The sequence below is a fragment of the Dromiciops gliroides genome, chromosome 1 (assembly GCF_019393635.1).
Source record: "Dromiciops gliroides isolate mDroGli1 chromosome 1, mDroGli1.pri, whole genome shotgun sequence".
NCBI classification, from domain to species: Eukaryota; Metazoa; Chordata; class Mammalia; order Microbiotheria; family Microbiotheriidae; genus Dromiciops; species Dromiciops gliroides.
In genome coordinates, this window is record NC_057861.1 from 487,207,782 (window position 1) to 487,225,415 (window position 17,634).

Sequence of the window (17,634 nt, forward strand, 5' to 3'; positions counted from 1 at the left end):
CTATTCTTTGTCTAGATGTAGGGAAGGTTTTTTTTTTTGTCTTTGTCATCCATCACTCACTGTCGTGACTGATATTTCTTCTGTTTTGCCTTTTATTCTTTTTGTATGTGCATAAAATCCTGCAGTGTAATAAGATACACAGTGGCCTTCGTTCAGGCATTGTCGTCCTTGGCAACGGAAAAGGCATTATCCGTAGTAATCAAATATATGGAAATAAAGAAGCTGGCATTTACATTTTGTATAAAGGAAATCCCATTGTGAGGTAGGTTTATTCTGACTTCCTTACTCCTCCTTTCTCCAGCCTCTGGCCCCCTACCTCTGCTCTTCTTCCCCACCATGTATACACATGTGCTTTTTAAGTTAAATGCTAGATATTTTCACAAGTTAAACATCTTCCACAGTGGAAAAATACCCTGGTGGCTACTTCACATAAGCACAATTGATTCTCTTTTCTCCTTTTATTAACTTGGTCCCAGTAAGAAAGTTTGCCAGGAGAGAAAGCGAATAATCAGAAGTTGTATCTCTTAACAAATTAAAGTACAGAATGTTTTGTTAAAACTATCTGTAAATTAACCCCCTGACTACATACTTGAGAGTTGTGACTCATGTTCTTGCAGTTCTAACTGCATCAACAAGAATATAATGGCCTATAAAACACCCACCTTAGTTCATTATAATGAGGTGTTACCAAGAACATTTGTCCTTTTATATTTGTGGGGGAGGAAGGACCCAGCAAAATGTGTGCTGTGACAGTTTCATTTTGGAGTGAGAGGAAATTTTTTTTAATATATATTGTGTATAATTCTCATGAAATCCTTTTAATCGGATCCACGGGCTTTGATTTAACCATTACTGAACTGAATTTCCAAACACTGGGTAGATGTAAATTAAGGAATGTTTTTTGAGCTTTTGAAAAATAGAAAATTTACATTAAAAAATTATTTTGCATTTCTGTTGTATTTGTGGACATATAAAAAAAGCTTACCAGAAGTGGGCCTAAATACATCAGGTGCCTTGATAATATTGCTTCACATAGTTCTAGCCTGAGTAAGCAAGTGGAAGTGGGGTAAGAGAGAGATTAGGGAAGGGAAGGGACAAGTAAGAATGGGAATTGCTCTGCCCCTAAACTCCTGACAGAATTCTGTAAACTCCCCTGTTTATTTCACATTGAGATTGGAACTAGAAGTTCTATTTTTTCATTCAAGAAGTTAAGGTTGAGTCTAGAAGTATGTGGTCCAGCCATGTAGATGGAGGTCACCCAAAAGTACAAAGATACATGTCACTCAACAACTTCCCCTCCTCCCCCCCCCCAAAAAGATTTACTTTTTGCAGCTTTATACTCCCAAGAGTCTAGGGATGGTGAGCTGGGTTGGTTGGACTAGTGGTCATCAGTTTTCAGACTTTAGATGTTTTCTAATCTAGGCTTTGACCTGCAAACCTGTGGTCTGTGAGGATCTTATAGATAATTTGAGAGAAAAATGTTGTTTTATAGTGTTTATAGTATGGTAAAGCCTGTTGTCATTGATCATTCATTATTATCAAATGAAGAGCAACATTATTTCACAAACATCATTTTTTCCACTAATTTTGGTAAAGCTCTCTGTAGTAGCAGGCCAAAGAGGAGGGAGTAGGTGGCCCTTGTGCTCTTTGGCCCATTGAAATGGTCCCTACACTGAAAAGTTTAAGATTTACTGGGGTAGAGCACTGTCTGTTGTGAACACAGTTGAAAGGTTGATCCTTGTATAACTCAGTTTTGCACAGAAAAAACAAGTGATTCTCAGTAATAGACCATGACCCCCTAACCCCAACTAGCCATTTTGCAAATATGTGTCTTTGGTCACTAGTGGTACTTGGTGAAAGCGTTCCATTTGATCAATACCACAAAAAACATATCTCCCTCTAACCGAAGTTTAGTGGTAACAATAATATATACAAAGTAGGGCACATAATCATTTTACTTAAAAGGTTTTGAGTTCTGTCAGAGGAAAAGAAAAATGGTATCAACTATATTTCATTGTTTGTAATGCTGAATTGTCTTTCTGCTCTGAAATTACTACATTTAGTCTATTTTTTTAAATGTTTTTATTAATATCTTCTGGGTTTTTTATATTATCATAGTTATCTACACTATCTGTCTCCCTTCCCTTAGCAGAGAGTTACTCCATATTACAAATAGTATTTTTTATAAAGGAAAAAAAAATGAGCACAACATTGAAAAGATCCAAAAACATATGCAATGTGGAACACCTCCTACCTTCAAGAAGAAGTGGGTTAAGGGTATTCTCTCATATCTCTTCATCTTTATAATTTTGTTACATTTATTTTTTTTTTTAAGGAGGCAATTGGGGTTAAGTGACTTGCCCAGGGTCACACAGCTAGTAAAGTGTTAAGTGTCTGAGGCCAGATTTGAACTCAGGTATTCCTGACTCCAGGGCCGGTGCTCTATCCACTGCGACACCTAGCTGCCCCCTGTTACATTTATTTTTGAATTTTTGGTATATGGTTGTTTTTTCTGTTTATATTGTACTTAGTGCATATATTGTTTTCTTGGTTCTGCTTACTTAACTCTGTATCAGTTCATATAGATCTTTCCATGCTTCACTGTTTCCTGTTTTTCTTCTAATTTTGGCTGCATTGGTTTTAGTTGTGCAAAACCTTTTAAATTTCATATAATCAAAATTATCCATTTTACTTCCTGTAATTCTCTGTTTCATTTCTTCATAACCTCTTTCCTTATCTATAGATATGACAGGTAAGATTTTCTGTGCTCCCCTAATTTACTTATGACATGACCCCTTATGTCTAAATTATCTACCCATTTTGACCTTATTTTGGTATATTGTTTGAGATGTTGGTGTGTGCTTACTTTCTGCCAAACTGTTTTCCATTTTTCCCAGCATTTTTCATCAAATAATGAGTTCTAGCCACAAAAGCTTCAATCTTTGGATTTATCAAACACTAGATTACTATGGTCATTTACTAATGTATATTGTGTACTTCATCTATCCCACCAATCTACCACTCTATTTCTTAGCCAGTACTAATTTGTTTTGATGGTTACCATTTTGTAATAAGGTCTGAGATCCCAATAAAATTCCCTTGATAGTCTCAATCTTTTGTTCCTCCAGATGAATTTTGCTAGTTTTTTTCCCCCCCAATCTAATAAAATAATTCTTTGGTAGTTTGATTGATATGGCACTAAGTAAGTAAATTAATATAGGTAGAATTGTCATTTTTATTGTATTGGCTTGGCTTACCCATGAGCAATTAACATTTCTCCACTTGTTTAGATTTGTCCTTATTTGTGTGAAAAATGTTTTGTAATTGTGTTCAGTTGGTCTCTGGGTTTGTGTTGGCAGGTAGACTGTCAAGTATTTTATAGTCTGCAGTTATTTTAAATGGAATTTCCCTTTCTATCTCTTGCTGCTGGATTTTGTTGGTAATATATAGAAATGCTTATGATTTATGTGGGTTTATTTTATATCTTGCAACTTTGCTGAAGTTTCTCATTGTTTCAACTAGTTTTTTAGTTGATTCTCTAGGATTCTCTAAGTATACCATCAAGTCATTTGCAGAAAGTGAGTTTTGTTTCCTCATTGCCTGTTCTATTTACTTTGCCTTCTTTTCCTTGTCTTATTGGAATATTGAAAAATAATGGTGATAATGGAGATCCTTGCTCCACCCCTGATCTTATCCCCATTACATTACTAGCCTATCCCCATTACAAATTATGCTTGCTCTTGGTTTTAGATATATATTACTGATCATTTTAAGAAATTTCCCATTTATTCCTATGCTTTCTAGTGTTTTTAATAGAATAGGTATTGGGGGCAGCTAGGTGGCACAGTGGATAGAGCACCGGCCCTGGAGTCAGGAGGACCTGAGTTCAAATCCGGCCTCAGACACTTAATACTTACTAGCTGTGTGACCTCGGGCAAGTCACTTAACCCTCATTGCCCAACCAAAAACAAAAACAAAAAACAAAAATTAACGGAATAGGTATTGATTATCTTGTTGGTTTGTTTGGTTTTTTAAAACTTTCTATTGTATTAATCTTCAGCAATTCCTTTTTGGTATTTAATTTCTTTTTTTCTAATTATTTTTAGTTGCATGCTCAATTCATTGATCTTCCCTTTCTTTTATTGGTGTATGCATTTAGCGATATAAATTTTCCCTTAAGCATTGTTTTGCTGTATCCCACAAATTTTGATTATCTCATTGTTGTCTCATTGTTGTCATTCTCTTGAATGAAATTATTGATTGTTTTGCTCTTTGATGCATTCATTCTTTTTTTTTTTTAAGTGAGGCAATTGGGGTTAAGTGACTTGCCCAGGGTCACACAGCTAGTAAGTGTTAAGTGTCTGAGGCCGGATTTGAACTCAGGTACTCCTGACTCCAAGGCCAGTGCTCTATCCACTGCGCCACCTAGCTGCCCGATCCATTCATTCTTTAGGATTGGATTATTTAGTTTCCAACAAATTCCTAATCTATTCTTCCACAACCCTTTATTGAATTTAATTTTTATTCATTATGATCTCAAAGGGTACATTTAATATTTCTGCTTTTCTACATTTATTTGTGAGTTTTTTTATGGTTTAACACATGGTTACTTTTTGTGAAAATGCTATGTAAGGTGAAAAAAAGGTATGCTCCTTTCTATTCCCATTCAGTTTTCCCCAGAGGTCTATGGTATCTAACATTTCTAAAATTCTATTTGTTTCCTTGACTTCTTTCTTATTTATTTTATGGTTAATTTTATCTAGCTCTGAGAGGGGAAAATTGAGATCCCCCCCACTAATAAAATTTTTTATTTTTTGGTGAGGCTATAGGGGTTAAGTGACTTGCACCAGGGTCACACAGATAGTAAGTGTTAAGTGTCTGAGGCTGGATTTGAACTCAGGTCCTCCTGACTCCAAGGCCAGTGCTCTATCCACTGCACCACCTAGCTGCCCCCACTAATATAGTTTTACTATTTACTCCTATACCTCATTTAACTTTTCCTTCAAGTTTTTGGATGCTGTGTTTTTTGGTGTATATATGTTTAATATTGATATTACTTCATTGTCTATGGTACCTTTTAGCAAGATGTAGTTTCCCTGCTTATCTCTTTTAATGAGGTCTGTTTTTGTTTTTGCTTTGTCTGAGATCATGATTGCCACCCCTGCCTTTTTTACTTTAGCTGAAGCAAAGTAGATTCTGCCCCACCCCTTTATTTTAACTCTGTGTGTGTCTCTTTAATTTCAGGTGTGTTTCTTGTAAATAACATATTGTTGGATTATGTTTTCCATTCTGCTATCTGCTTTCATTTTATAGGTGAATTCATCCCATTTGCATTCATAATTAAGATTTCAGACTGTACATTTCCTTCCATTCACTTTTTCTTCTGTTTATCCCTCTTTTCTAAAGTACTAGGGATACAAAGAAAGGTGAAAGACAAAAAAAAGTCTCTGTTCCCAAGAAGCTCAAAATAAAATGGGGAAGACAATATGAAAACAACTGTATATATACAAGATATATAGAGGGTAAATTGAAGCTGATCTTAAAGGGAAAATAATTAGCATTAAGAGGGACTTGTAAAGGCTTTATATCAAATGTGAGATTTTTAGCCAAGACTTGAAGGAAGTCAGGACGTAGGGATGAGGAGGGAGAGCATTCCAGGTATAGGAGACAGCCAGTGACATGACCCAGATCTGAGAGATGGAGTGAAGAGGCCAATGTTACTGGACTTTAGAATACTTGGGAAGCAATGAAGTATAGGGAGCCTAGAAAGGTAGCGTGGGGTTGTGAATGGCAGTGCTTTTAACAGAAATAAGGACATTTGAACAAAGGCTGTGCTTAGAGGAGAAGATAATGAATTCAGGCCTGCTGAGTTTTATTTGCCTCTGTGATGTCCATTTTGGAAACTCAGGAAAAAAAATTAGGGCTGAATATTTGGATTTGGAAGTGATCTACATAGAGATATGTAAACCAATTGGGGCCGATGAGGTTACTGAGAGAAAAAGGTATAAAGAAGAAGAAAAGGGATCCAGAATCTCAGGGAACATATACAGTTTGGTGGGGGGCAGTGTATGATGAAACATCAAAGGAGATTGAGGAGTGGTCAGATGAGTGGAAGGAAAGTAGAACAGAATCACAGAAACCCAGGAGTTTATTCAGGAGAATAGGGTAGGCATCGGTATCAGATGAGACAGAGAGGTTGGTAAGGCTGAAGGCTGAGAAAAGGACTTCAGATTGTCAGCCATTAGACATTCCCAACTGTCAGATTCGACAATTAAGAGATCATGAGTAACCCTGGAAAGAGAAGTTTCACTTGAGAGATCAGATCAGAACTTACAGTGCAAAGGGTTGAAAAGTGAGAGGAGAGAAAATAGAGGCAATGAGTGTAGATGACTTTTTCCCCTGGAATCTGACTGTGAAAGGGAAAAAAAGACAGGGGTAATAGTTTGTGATTATAGTAGGATCCTAGTGAGGGTTTTTTAGAGTGAAGGAGATGGAAATATGTCTAGGTAAAAAGGAAGGAATCAGTGAAGAGGAAGAGATTGAAGATGAGGAAGATAGAGGGAGAATTACAGAGGCAATTGTTGGAGAAGATGAGGAGCTAGATCAAGGGTACAGGTAGGGGGATTGATTTTAGCAAGGAAAAGACCCCCTTTTCATCAGACACTAGAGGAGATGAGTTAATAAGAGTGATGTTAAGGAATTTCAACATATAGAAAAGGGAAAAAGAGGGATCACTGGAAAGGTCTACTTCTTAAAGTATGAGGAAAGGTCTTCATCTGAGAGAAAAGAGAGGAAAGGATACTATGAGAGTTTTATGGAGAGAAGAAAAGAGGTAGAATAGCCACAAGAGAAGGTGTGGGGAGAAGGGGAGAAAATCAGAGAGGATTGTTCTAGCTCTTAACTTGCCTAATTAAGGTCAAATGACATATATTTGTTATTATTAGTATTATTTTATTTTATTTTTTGCGGGGCAGTGAGGGTTAAGTGACTTGCCCAGGGTCACACAGCTAGTAAGTGTTAATTAAGTGTCTGAGGCTGGATTTGAACTCGGGTCCTCCTGAATCCAGGGCCAGTGCTTTATCCACTGCACCACCTAGCTGCCCCCAGGTGACATATTTGTAGTGTATGCATTCACGTGGCATGATTTCCTTCCATCTTTATTAAGCAGAGAAAGCATATGGTAGAAGGAATCTAGAACTGGGATTTGACAAGTCATGCTCATTAACAGGACAGTGGACAAGGGATTTGAGACTAGAGAATGGTGTAGATTGAATTGGTTAGCTATAGCATGGTTTTTTGAAAAGAAAGAAGGTCAGATTAGAGCAGTGGTGTTAGCTTTGCAGAATACTCAAGGGTGGAGGAAGTAGAGGACCCAATGGGAATAAAGAATAGGTTTAGGAGGGATAAGACGAGGGGAGATGGTGTGATAGGAGGTTAGAATTTTTGGTTGTTGAAGTGTGACATTTGTAGGTGAGGGTGATGGAAAAATAAAGAGTGTGTGACCAATATTTAATGGCTGAGATGGACTGGAGTAGTAGATCAGCCAAGCTGAAGAGATGGAGGAATTGGGAGGGTTGGATGTTTGAGGGGACATCAGCACATATGTTGAAGTCCCCTAGTACAAGATCAAGAGCTGGGGTGGGGAGGGACACTGTAAGCCAGGCACTGAACTCCTTGAGAAAGGAGGGACAATGGCTTGGGGAGCCTGCAGATAATTGCCACTAGAATGTGTCTCCTCAACGGAGGAGAGTTTGCCTAGTGATTCCAGGCAGAGGGAAGGTCTAGAAATGGCGGTGAAGGGCAAGGTGTGTTCTGGCTTTCCCTGTATGTTGAGTGGGTAGGAAAGTACTGTCAGTGCGGAGAAGGGGGCTGGGCATGCAGTGTCATCGGAGGAGAGCCGGGTGCGCCTCACAATGTGAGGATGTTTGAATCTTCAGAATTGTGGGAACCAATTTTCTCTGCATTTATCTCACTGATTCACATGTGGAATTCCCTGAACTGACCTTTAATAAATATAAAACCTTACATTTAACAGAGGAGAAGTAGTTTAGTCTAAAGCATGTGTGTCATAGGATAAGTCAGCATAGAATTAAGGAGGGATAATAGGAAAGCACCTGACTTAGAGAACGTTTTCATTTCTACTTTTCTATTTCATTTTTCTTTGCTTAAGAGCAGTCAGCCTATTTTAATAGTCATTCAACAAACCTCCAAAGTATGTGTGACAAAACGTCACTAAATCAGATTAATTTAAATAGTAAAACATGAAGGAATGAAAATGTGGGAAGTCATGTTCAGTGAATGCAGAACCTAATTCAAACATTTATAGTCTGAATTTTGACCACCCAAGACCAAACAGTATAGCACATTTCAAACATTTAATTGGCTATCTTTTGATTTAAAATTGTCCTTTTCAGAACATACATACATTTCCCACATCAGGACAGATTGTGTGCAACAAAGTTATGTTTTCCAAAATATAACCAATAAATGATGGTAGATTGAATATACCTTTGTCTATGTAAATTACTGAAATACTAGAGAGGGAGAAAAAAAGTATTTTTTGGGGGGGGGGAGCAGGGCAGTGATGGTTAAGTTACTTGCCCAGGGTCACACAGCTAGTAAGTGTCAAGTGTCTGCTGCTAGATTTGAACTCAGGTCCTCCTGAATCCAGGGCCAGTGCTTTATCCACTGTGCCACCTAGCTTCCCCCAGATTTTGTTCTAATAATAAAAATAAAAGAATTGTGCTTTTTTCTCTTTTTTTCCTTCCTTTTTTTTTTTTTTTTTGCAGGGCAGTGGGGGTTAAGTGACTTGCCCAGGGTCACACAGCTAGTAAGTGTTAAGTGTCTGAGGCTGGATTTGAACTTGGGTCTTTCTGACTCCAGGGCCGGTGCTCTATCCACTGCACCATCTAGCTGCCCCTGACTGAACTATTCTCAACAATACAATGATCCATGAAAATCCCAAAGAATTATTGATGAAATGTGCTATCTGCCTCCAGAGAAAGAACTAATATTATATGAATACAGACTGAAGCTTGCTATTTTTAAATTTTCTTTCATTTTTTTCTTTTATTCAAGTTTTCTTGTACAAAATGACTAATATGGTAATGTTTTACACAATTGCACATGTATAACCCATATCTTATTGCTTACCACCTCAGGGAGGGGTCAAGGGAGGGAGGGAAGGAGGGATAAAATTTGGAACTCAAAACCATATATAAAAAGGTTTCTTATTTTAAAAAACAAACCATTCCTGTTACTACATTGAGTTACTACTCAAGAACGGCTTTGCTTCACCTCTGCCATCTCCATTTTTTAATTACCTGGTCAAGCTGCACCCAAAGCCTTTCAGTTCATACCACAGAAGTCACTATTGACACATTCATTTTTGATACTGGTTATTGGGCTTTCTTCTTTTTTTTCCTGATAAAAGTATTTTATTATTTTCCAGTTACATATAGAGATAGTTTTCAACATTTGTTTATATAAGATTTCCAATTTCCAATTTTTCTCCCTCCCTCCCCGCCTCCCCTAGACAGCAGGTAATCTGATTTAGGTTATACATACACATACACACACATACACACACACACACATATATATATAATAACATTAAACATATTTCTGCATTAGTCATGTTATAAGAGAAGAAGCAGAGCAAAAAAGGAAAAACCTCAAAAAAGAAAAACAACAGCACCAAAACCAAAAGAAATAGTATGGTCCAATCTGCATTGATATTCCATAGTTCCCTTTTTTTCCCCCCCTGAATTTGGAGAGCCTTTTCCATCATGAGTCCTTTGGAACTTTCTTGTACCGTTGGATTGGTGAGAAGAATCTAGTCTATCACAGTTGATCAACACATAATGTTGATGATACTGTGTATAATGTTCTTCTGGTTCTGTTCATCTCACTCATCATCAGTTCATGCAAGTCCTTCCAGGTTTCTCCGAACTCCTCCTGCTCATCATTTCTTACAGCACAATAGGATTCCATTAAATTCATATACCACAACTTGATCAGCCATTCCCCATTTGATGGGCAACATTGGGCTTTCTTCTTTAAAAATGTTAGCTGTTAGTTGTTGGGGTCCCCCCAAAGGTCCTAGTTTTGTTTATTAATTTGATGTTCTTGAGGGTTTTTTACTTTCAGTTTTGTTAATCTTGTCTTTAATTTTCAGGGTTTCTATTTTGGTGTTGGATTGTGGATTTTCAATTTGTTGATTTTCTAGGTTTTATAAGTTGCACACCCAATTCATTCATTGATCTGTTTTATTCCTTTTCATTATTGACACATGACATTTGTTGGCTTAGTGTTTTAAGAGGTAAGTAGGATGCCTACTTATCAACCTACCTGGATGACTTTCCATGTTGACTAAACCATGGGTGTTTGGAGATAAAAAGCTGTCAGAGACAAAGGGAATGAAACTAAATGATGTCATTTAGTTTCATTCCCTTTGTCTCTGAAAGCTCTATATGATGGAAAAAGCCCTGGATTTGGAAGCAGAATCTGGGTTTGAATCTTTGCTTGGCCACTTAGTAGCTGTGTGATCTTGGGCAAGTCACTTAACTACTTTGATTCTCAGATTCCTCATCTTTAAAGCAAGAGGTTCTCTTCTAGCTCTAAATCACATGAAATCCTTCTCTTACTGCGGTGAATTCTTGCTGGTCATTTAAAAAATGTTTTCAGTTTAGTACTCTCTTCTTTTTTTCACAGCACTGTCAGTTTTCAATGACTTTCCTTCCCTCGGCTTCCCAGTTGAAGCTTCCCTTGTAGCACATAAATGCAGCCAAGCCAAACAAATGCCATGTGTGACAATGCATGCCTCATTCTACCCCTTCTGTCTACCACATTTCTGAGAAACAAAAGGCGGGCTTCCCCTGCCCCCTGCAATCACCAGTGAGGACTGCAGGGATTGAGATTCTAATGTGCTTGATAGTTGTTTTCCTTTGCATGAATGTGGTCATCATGAAAGTTGTTCTGGTTTTACCTCACTCTCACAGTCATTGCTATTGATAGGAAAGGATATGGTAAGAACTGTTTTGTTGGAACTGTAGTAGGTACCACAGCACACTTCTGAAACCGATGCTATTTGGTGGCTGGGTTTTTTCTTCCTCTGTGTGTCAAGCTTTGTAATAATAGCACAATCAGAAGGCACTCTAGAAATCCAATCCCGATGTCCCTCTCCCTCTCAAAGGGACAGTGTGTTCTAACACAACAACAGCCTTTTAATCAGTTATAACCAGCCTGAAATATAGTTCCTGGAGTCTTCAGTACTGAGAACAATAGGAGTACAGTGCATGTTTAACTCTGAGGGGCTTTAACGTGAATGAAGAATGTGGTATTTTGGAGTAACAGAATAGTCCTGATGTTGAAGGAAATAGGGTCCAGCCTCACTGGCAGAGCAGGAGGAGTGGGGATAGTGGGTGAATGTACATGTTTTATTTTCATCTTGAAGATTCATTGTGTGGCTTGAAATTTGGAGATACAACTTTAATGTAGCCAAAACTGGATTTCTTGACTGTGTAGTTGAGACCAGTGGTTGGGAACAACACAACAAAACAAGGGCCATAATAGTCCCAGTAGGCCGTTAGCCCATGAGTTTGAGCCTTCCTACTCTCTCCCAGATATATGTCTGGGACCTTCCCCCCTACCCTCACCTTTTCTTTACTCATTAGGCCAAGGCTTCCCCTTCTACCTTATGTTCAAATGATAACTGAGTTAGACTGAGAGATCTACTACTTTCATCAGATTTGTATGAGCCAAATATCACACTAAATGATCCTTTACTTCTTCATTTAAACCAGGAGTTCTTAACTTTTTAGTGCCATGAACCCTGTAGGCAGTTTGGAAAAGCCCCTGGCTTCTTTTCAGAATAATGTTTCACTGCCCAATTGAAAGCAACTAAATTTTAGTTAGATGTTAGTGAAAATAAAGATGTAATTCTCTCCTCCCATACCCCATCCAAGTTCATTAGTCTTCTGAAATCTCTCCATGAATCCTTCAAGAATCATGGACTCCCAGCTAAGAACACCTAATTTAAACTCTTTGTAAATAATGCAACCAACCCAGAATAACTGGTTGAAAATCACTACAATGAACTGTTGATGACTGGCTTCCTCCTAGTAGTGCTAATATAGGCCTTCTCCACCATGTGTTATTAGTACCCAAACACGGTTAGAGCCTTCTCCTTATAGCACCTAAAATCCCCCAACAAGAGGTTCCTTCTTCCAGCATGGCAACTGCTCCATCAAGAGTATCTCCCACCTGCATTGGGTCATTAACAGAAGTGTGCGGTTTTGTTCTAAATGCCAGCCTGTTCACCCAGAGCAAGGAGGGGTGAGAATGAGAACCACAGGCTCTTCAACTCCCAACGGGTCAGTATAGTGGCAGAACACACACCATACTAGCTCCCATTTTTTATACTACTTCAGGGCTTGGAAAGAATTTTTTGAGACACCTACAAAGACTCCAGGTTACTTATATAGCTATGGCTGTGCCTATCCCTATGTACCAAAGACTTCTTTAGAGTCATTTACTCACAGAGCATATCACCCCGCCCCCCCCCTTTCTGCCTCTCTGTTGGGCTCTCCAGCTACCATATTAATGTTATCTGAGCACAAATCTTAACTTAATTTGATATAATAAAACCTACCTCATAAGACTTCAATATGTGTGTCACTTCTGTGATGAGATACAGACATCCACTGGCCACTAAGCTGCCTGTATACACATTCACAATACATATATGCAGCATGCATACACGTATGCTTATGTACACACATGTGCACATGCATCTGTGCACAGCCTACATGTATGTGTGTACATGTGTATTGTGGACTGTGTACGTGTGTATTTGGACAGCTAAATGGCACAGTAGACAGAGTGTCAGGTCTGAAGTCAGGAAGATTCACCATCATGAATTTAAATCTGGCCCAGGACACTTAGTAGCTGTGTAACCCTGGGCAAGTCAGTTAGCTTCAGTTTCCTCATCTGTCAAATGAGCTAGAGAAGGATATGGCAAACCAGTCCAGTATCTCTGCCAAGAAATCCCCAAATACAATCTCGAAGAGTCAGACACAACTGAACAACAACATATATGTATTTATATGTATATGTGAACAAAAATTTTAACTTATTTTGATGTAATTAACAAGAATGAATAACTTTTATGTGTGTGTGTATTTATATATATATATATATATAAGTTCTCGTTTACATAGTGTTAAGATTTGCAAAGTACTTCACAAACATCTAATTTCATATCATCTAGATATTTGTATATTTCTTTTGCATTTACCTTTTTCATTTTTTTTTTTTAATGACAGGGACTGTGTCAGTGTCCCAGACCTTTGGGTTACATAATCAGTTCTTAGAGACAATTAAAATATGTCCTGGAAGTTACTTGAATGAAGAGAATCACATATTTGTTTGCTGGGACACACAACCTATAATTCAATGTGCCAGCAGTTGCTCTTAGAGATAATCATATAATACTGGTCCCTAGATCAGGAACCAATTAATGCCCATTAATTGAAGGGCCATATATAATAACTACCAGGTGATTTTCTTTTCTTTTCTTTTTTTTTTTTTTTTTTTGGTGAGGCAATTGGGGTTAAGTGATTTGCCCAGGGTCACACAGCTAGTAAGTGTTAAGTGTCTGAGGCCAGATTTGAACTCAGGTCCTCCTGAATCCAGGGCTGGTGCTCTATCCACTGCACCACCTAGCTGCCCCCTCAGATGATTTTAAACCTAAGAAAATAAAAGCAGCCTGTTCATATCCAGCCTACTGAATTTTTTTCATCTAATTGCAGATGCATATAATTATCACAGATAATTTCTGCTATTTAACTCCAATAATTTTAAGGTAGAAGCAAAATGGTTTTGCCTTTTGCTTGTTGCTTCTGTTTCTGGGAAGTATTCCTGTCCTGGACCCTTACTCTGGTCAGTGCTATAGATCGCAGAAGCTTAGTTAAGGTGTTTAGGTACTGCATGCAAAGAAGGGTCTGTAGGAGACACAAAGACAAGTTAGCTGCAGCTCTGGCCCTGGATGGACTTGCGGTCCTCTAATATAAGGCAAACTATCACAAGTTTCATGAGAGGTGGACAAATAAAAATAAAACATTTATGGTAGCATTGTGAGGTATGAGAAACACTTTCCTCTAAACCACCCTGTGCTATGGATAGTGAAAGTATTATACCTTTTAACAGGCAAGGAAATTGAATTGCACAGAAGTTTAGGGACTTATTTGCCCAAAGGCACAAAGCCAGTATCGGAGCCAAGATCTGAATAGTCCATCCCCAGTGAGAGTGCTGCCTAGAATCTGTTACCTCATGCTGCCTCTCTCCAAAGTACAAGTTAAATGTCAAATGTCAAATGAATGGCACAAACAATGCCATTTACTGAGTAAGTGGGACTTGAACAGAGACTTGAACAATGGATAGAATTTAGATAGGCTGGGGAAGAGGAAGAAAGATAGTCTAGGTAGGAGGAATGACTTGCAGCAAAAGTGAGAAACCTTGAGCCCTGTTTGTGAGACCAGTCTAGTCTGCATTGTGGGGTGGGGAGGGGAGGCTTCTTGGAACTTTATCTTACAGTCAGGTTATAGAAGTCCTCAAAAAAACTAGGCTAAGCACTTACTTTTTTTCTATTTTATTTTCTATTATTTTAAATATTTCAATGCCTTTTATCAATATATTTTATTTCATTATTACAATTAAATTTTTTAAGATTAATTTTTCTAAATGTTGAGTTCCAAATTTTCTTCCTCCTTCTTGCCCCTTCCCTCCTCCTTGAGAAGACAAGCAAAATTATATTGATTATACCTGTGAAGTCTTGCAAAACATTTCCATATTAGCCATGTTGCAAAAGAAAACACACACAGCACAAGAAAAATTAAGTAAATGGAAAAAAGTATGCTTCAATTTGCACTCAGAGTTCATCAGTTTTCTTTCTGGAGGTAGATAGCATTTTTCATCATGGCTCCTTTGAAATGTCTTGAATCATTATATTGATCAGAATAGCTAAGTCATTCGCAGTTGATCATCCTGCTTTTATTGTGTACAGTGTTCTACTGGTTCTGCTCACTTCACTTTGTATCATTTCATCTCTTCCCAGATTTTTTCTGAAATCATCCTGATTTTCATTTCTTAAAGCATAATAATATTCCATCACAATCACATACCATAACTTGTTTAGCCATTCCCCAATTGATGGGCATTCCCTCAATTTCTAATTCTTAACCCCCACAAAAAGAGCTGCTACAAATATTTTTGTACAAATAAGTCCTTTTCCTTTTTATTTGATCTCTTTGGGGTACATATCTAGTAGCTGTATTACTGGGTCAAAAGGTATGCACAGTTTTACAGCCCTTTGGGCATAATTTTAAATTGTTCTCCAGAATGGTTGGGCTAGCTAATAACTCCACTACAGTGCATTAGTGTTCCAGTTTTTCCACATCCCCTCCAGCATTTATCACTTTTCTTTTCTATCCTGTTAGCCAATTTGAGGTATGAGGTGGCACCCCATGGTTGTTTTAATTTGTATTTCCTTAATCAATATATCATTTTTTTCATGTGACTATTGATAGCTTTGATTAATTTTTCTAAAAACTGCCTGTTCCTATCCTTTGACCATTTATCAATCATGGAATGACTCTTATTTTGATCAATTTGGCTCGATTCCCTATATATTTGAGTTTATCAGAGAAACTTATACAAATTCTTCCCAGTTTCCTGCTTTCCTTTTAATTTTGACTGCATTAGTTTTGTTTGTGCCAAATTTCATGTAATTTCATGTAATCAAATTTGGTTGTTTTACTTCTTTTAATCCTGATTCCAGGATTCTGTTCCCAAAGATTCCCACCTTTCAAATGAAAGGAAGCAAATACCGAGGTTAGCTAGGATCAAGATTGATCACTGTAATTAATTTGAGTTTGTCGCTAAAGCCTATTTTTATGCAATAGGGAACCATTGAGGATGTTTGAGCAGGGGAGGCATTGTGTTTATTAAAAGACTTGCAATACAAAAGACATTACCACTGGCAAGTAGAGTTTAGGGGATTAGCTGATATTTATATAGAACTTTCACAAAGCACTTTCTATAATCATATAAATCGAGCCTACTAGAAGACACACTAGAGATCATCTCATTCAACCCCCTTTCCAATGTGTGAAATTTTCTACATCAGTCATTCTTTGCCCAATGTTCTCATTATCTCCACCCAAATCCAGATAGACCATGAGAGAAAAATTGCTCTAGGCAATGTAAGCAAATGATTTCCAAGGTCTGAAGTTATTCCTGCCACATAATATTTTTTTTTTTTGTAGACCCACTGGGATGATATTTATGCTCAAGGCCCAGTGGGAGAAAGCATCAGGAAAGTTGTTGCTCTTTGGCACCTTATGTCCAGTATCCCATTATGAAAGCATGAGACCATCTCTAACTGTAGAGGGAAGAGTTCTGGACAAGGAGTTCAATGCCCTGGGTTCTAATTGTGGCTCTGAGACCTTGTCCAAGTCATTTAAACTCCTTGAGCCTCAGTTTGCTCATAATATAAAACAGGGCTAATGAGATCTTCTGTGCCTGCTCACAGGATTGCAGGGAAGAGTAAATCAAATAATGCACATGAAATTATTTTGAAAGCAGTAAAACACATGGCAGTTATAACAATAATAATATAATGATAATATAAGTATTTATAATAATATAATATAAGCTCCTTACAAATATTATTTGGTCCTCACAACAACCATGGGAGGTAGGTGCTATTATTATCCTCATTTTACTCTGGAGGAAACTGAGACAGACAGTGGTTAAGGCCCTTGCCCAGGATCACATAGCTAGCAAGTGTCTAAGACCAGGTTTGAACTCAGACCTTCCTAACTCCAGGTCCAGCGTTCTACCCACTGCACCACCCAGCTGCCTCTAAAGAGACTGGGCGATTCTCTACTGAATGGCAATAGCGTTGTTCCATTAATAAAAATAGCAAAATTATGTCCTTAATTAATTCTTCAATATATACATTATAGTTCTTCTGAGGCAAGTCCAGTTAGTTCTCTTTGAGAATGGAGAAGTTGGAACCCAGAGAAAGGACAAAGATCTGTGGCATAAAATGTGATATCACTGTGGAGTCAAAGAGAAAGGGGCACTTTATTTTCTCCTCTCTTGACACAAGTGGCTCCATTTTGGAACTAGCTTCCATTTCACTGTGGATTGCGCAAGCCCTGTATTTGAGTCTATTCCCATGCCAGTTTGTTCTACGAGAAGAATATTAAGTTATCCCAGTATAGGGAAAAAGTATTGGGGGGGGGGAGTTACTTTGCCCCTTACTTACAAAGTGAGTTTTAGAAAAAGCAAAGTTCTTCATCCTGTCTGCAAGAACAGTATAGATAGCTTTCAAAACAGCAAATTGTTTTCCTCATCATGTAAAATATCTGTTCTCTGCTCAGTGCTGAAGGACTCTGCTGTAGGCTCTTCTCCATAGTTGTATGTATGCAGGAAGACTTGATTGTGTTTCCTCTAGCTGTGTCTTTTCACAATGACATCGTTTTCCGGGACTGCAGATGTAGTTTTGTACATGTAAATACCCAGTGTGTAGCTGTGTTAGAATGATTTGGATATGCTATCTATGGCTAT

General features: G+C 37.9%; 1 protein-coding gene across 2 annotated transcripts in view; it reads left to right on the forward strand.

Annotated features, from left to right (window-relative positions):
- FBXO10 (F-box protein 10) overlaps positions 1-17,634 on the forward strand; it is a 113,665-nt gene that overhangs the window by 61,158 nt on the left and 34,873 nt on the right. For both annotated transcript variants that reach the window (XM_043979283.1, XM_043979282.1), the window contains one exon: positions 126-262. In XM_043979283.1, coding sequence (XP_043835218.1) covers positions 126-262 — 137 coding nt within the window. The remainder of the gene's footprint in view (positions 1-125; positions 263-17,634) is intronic.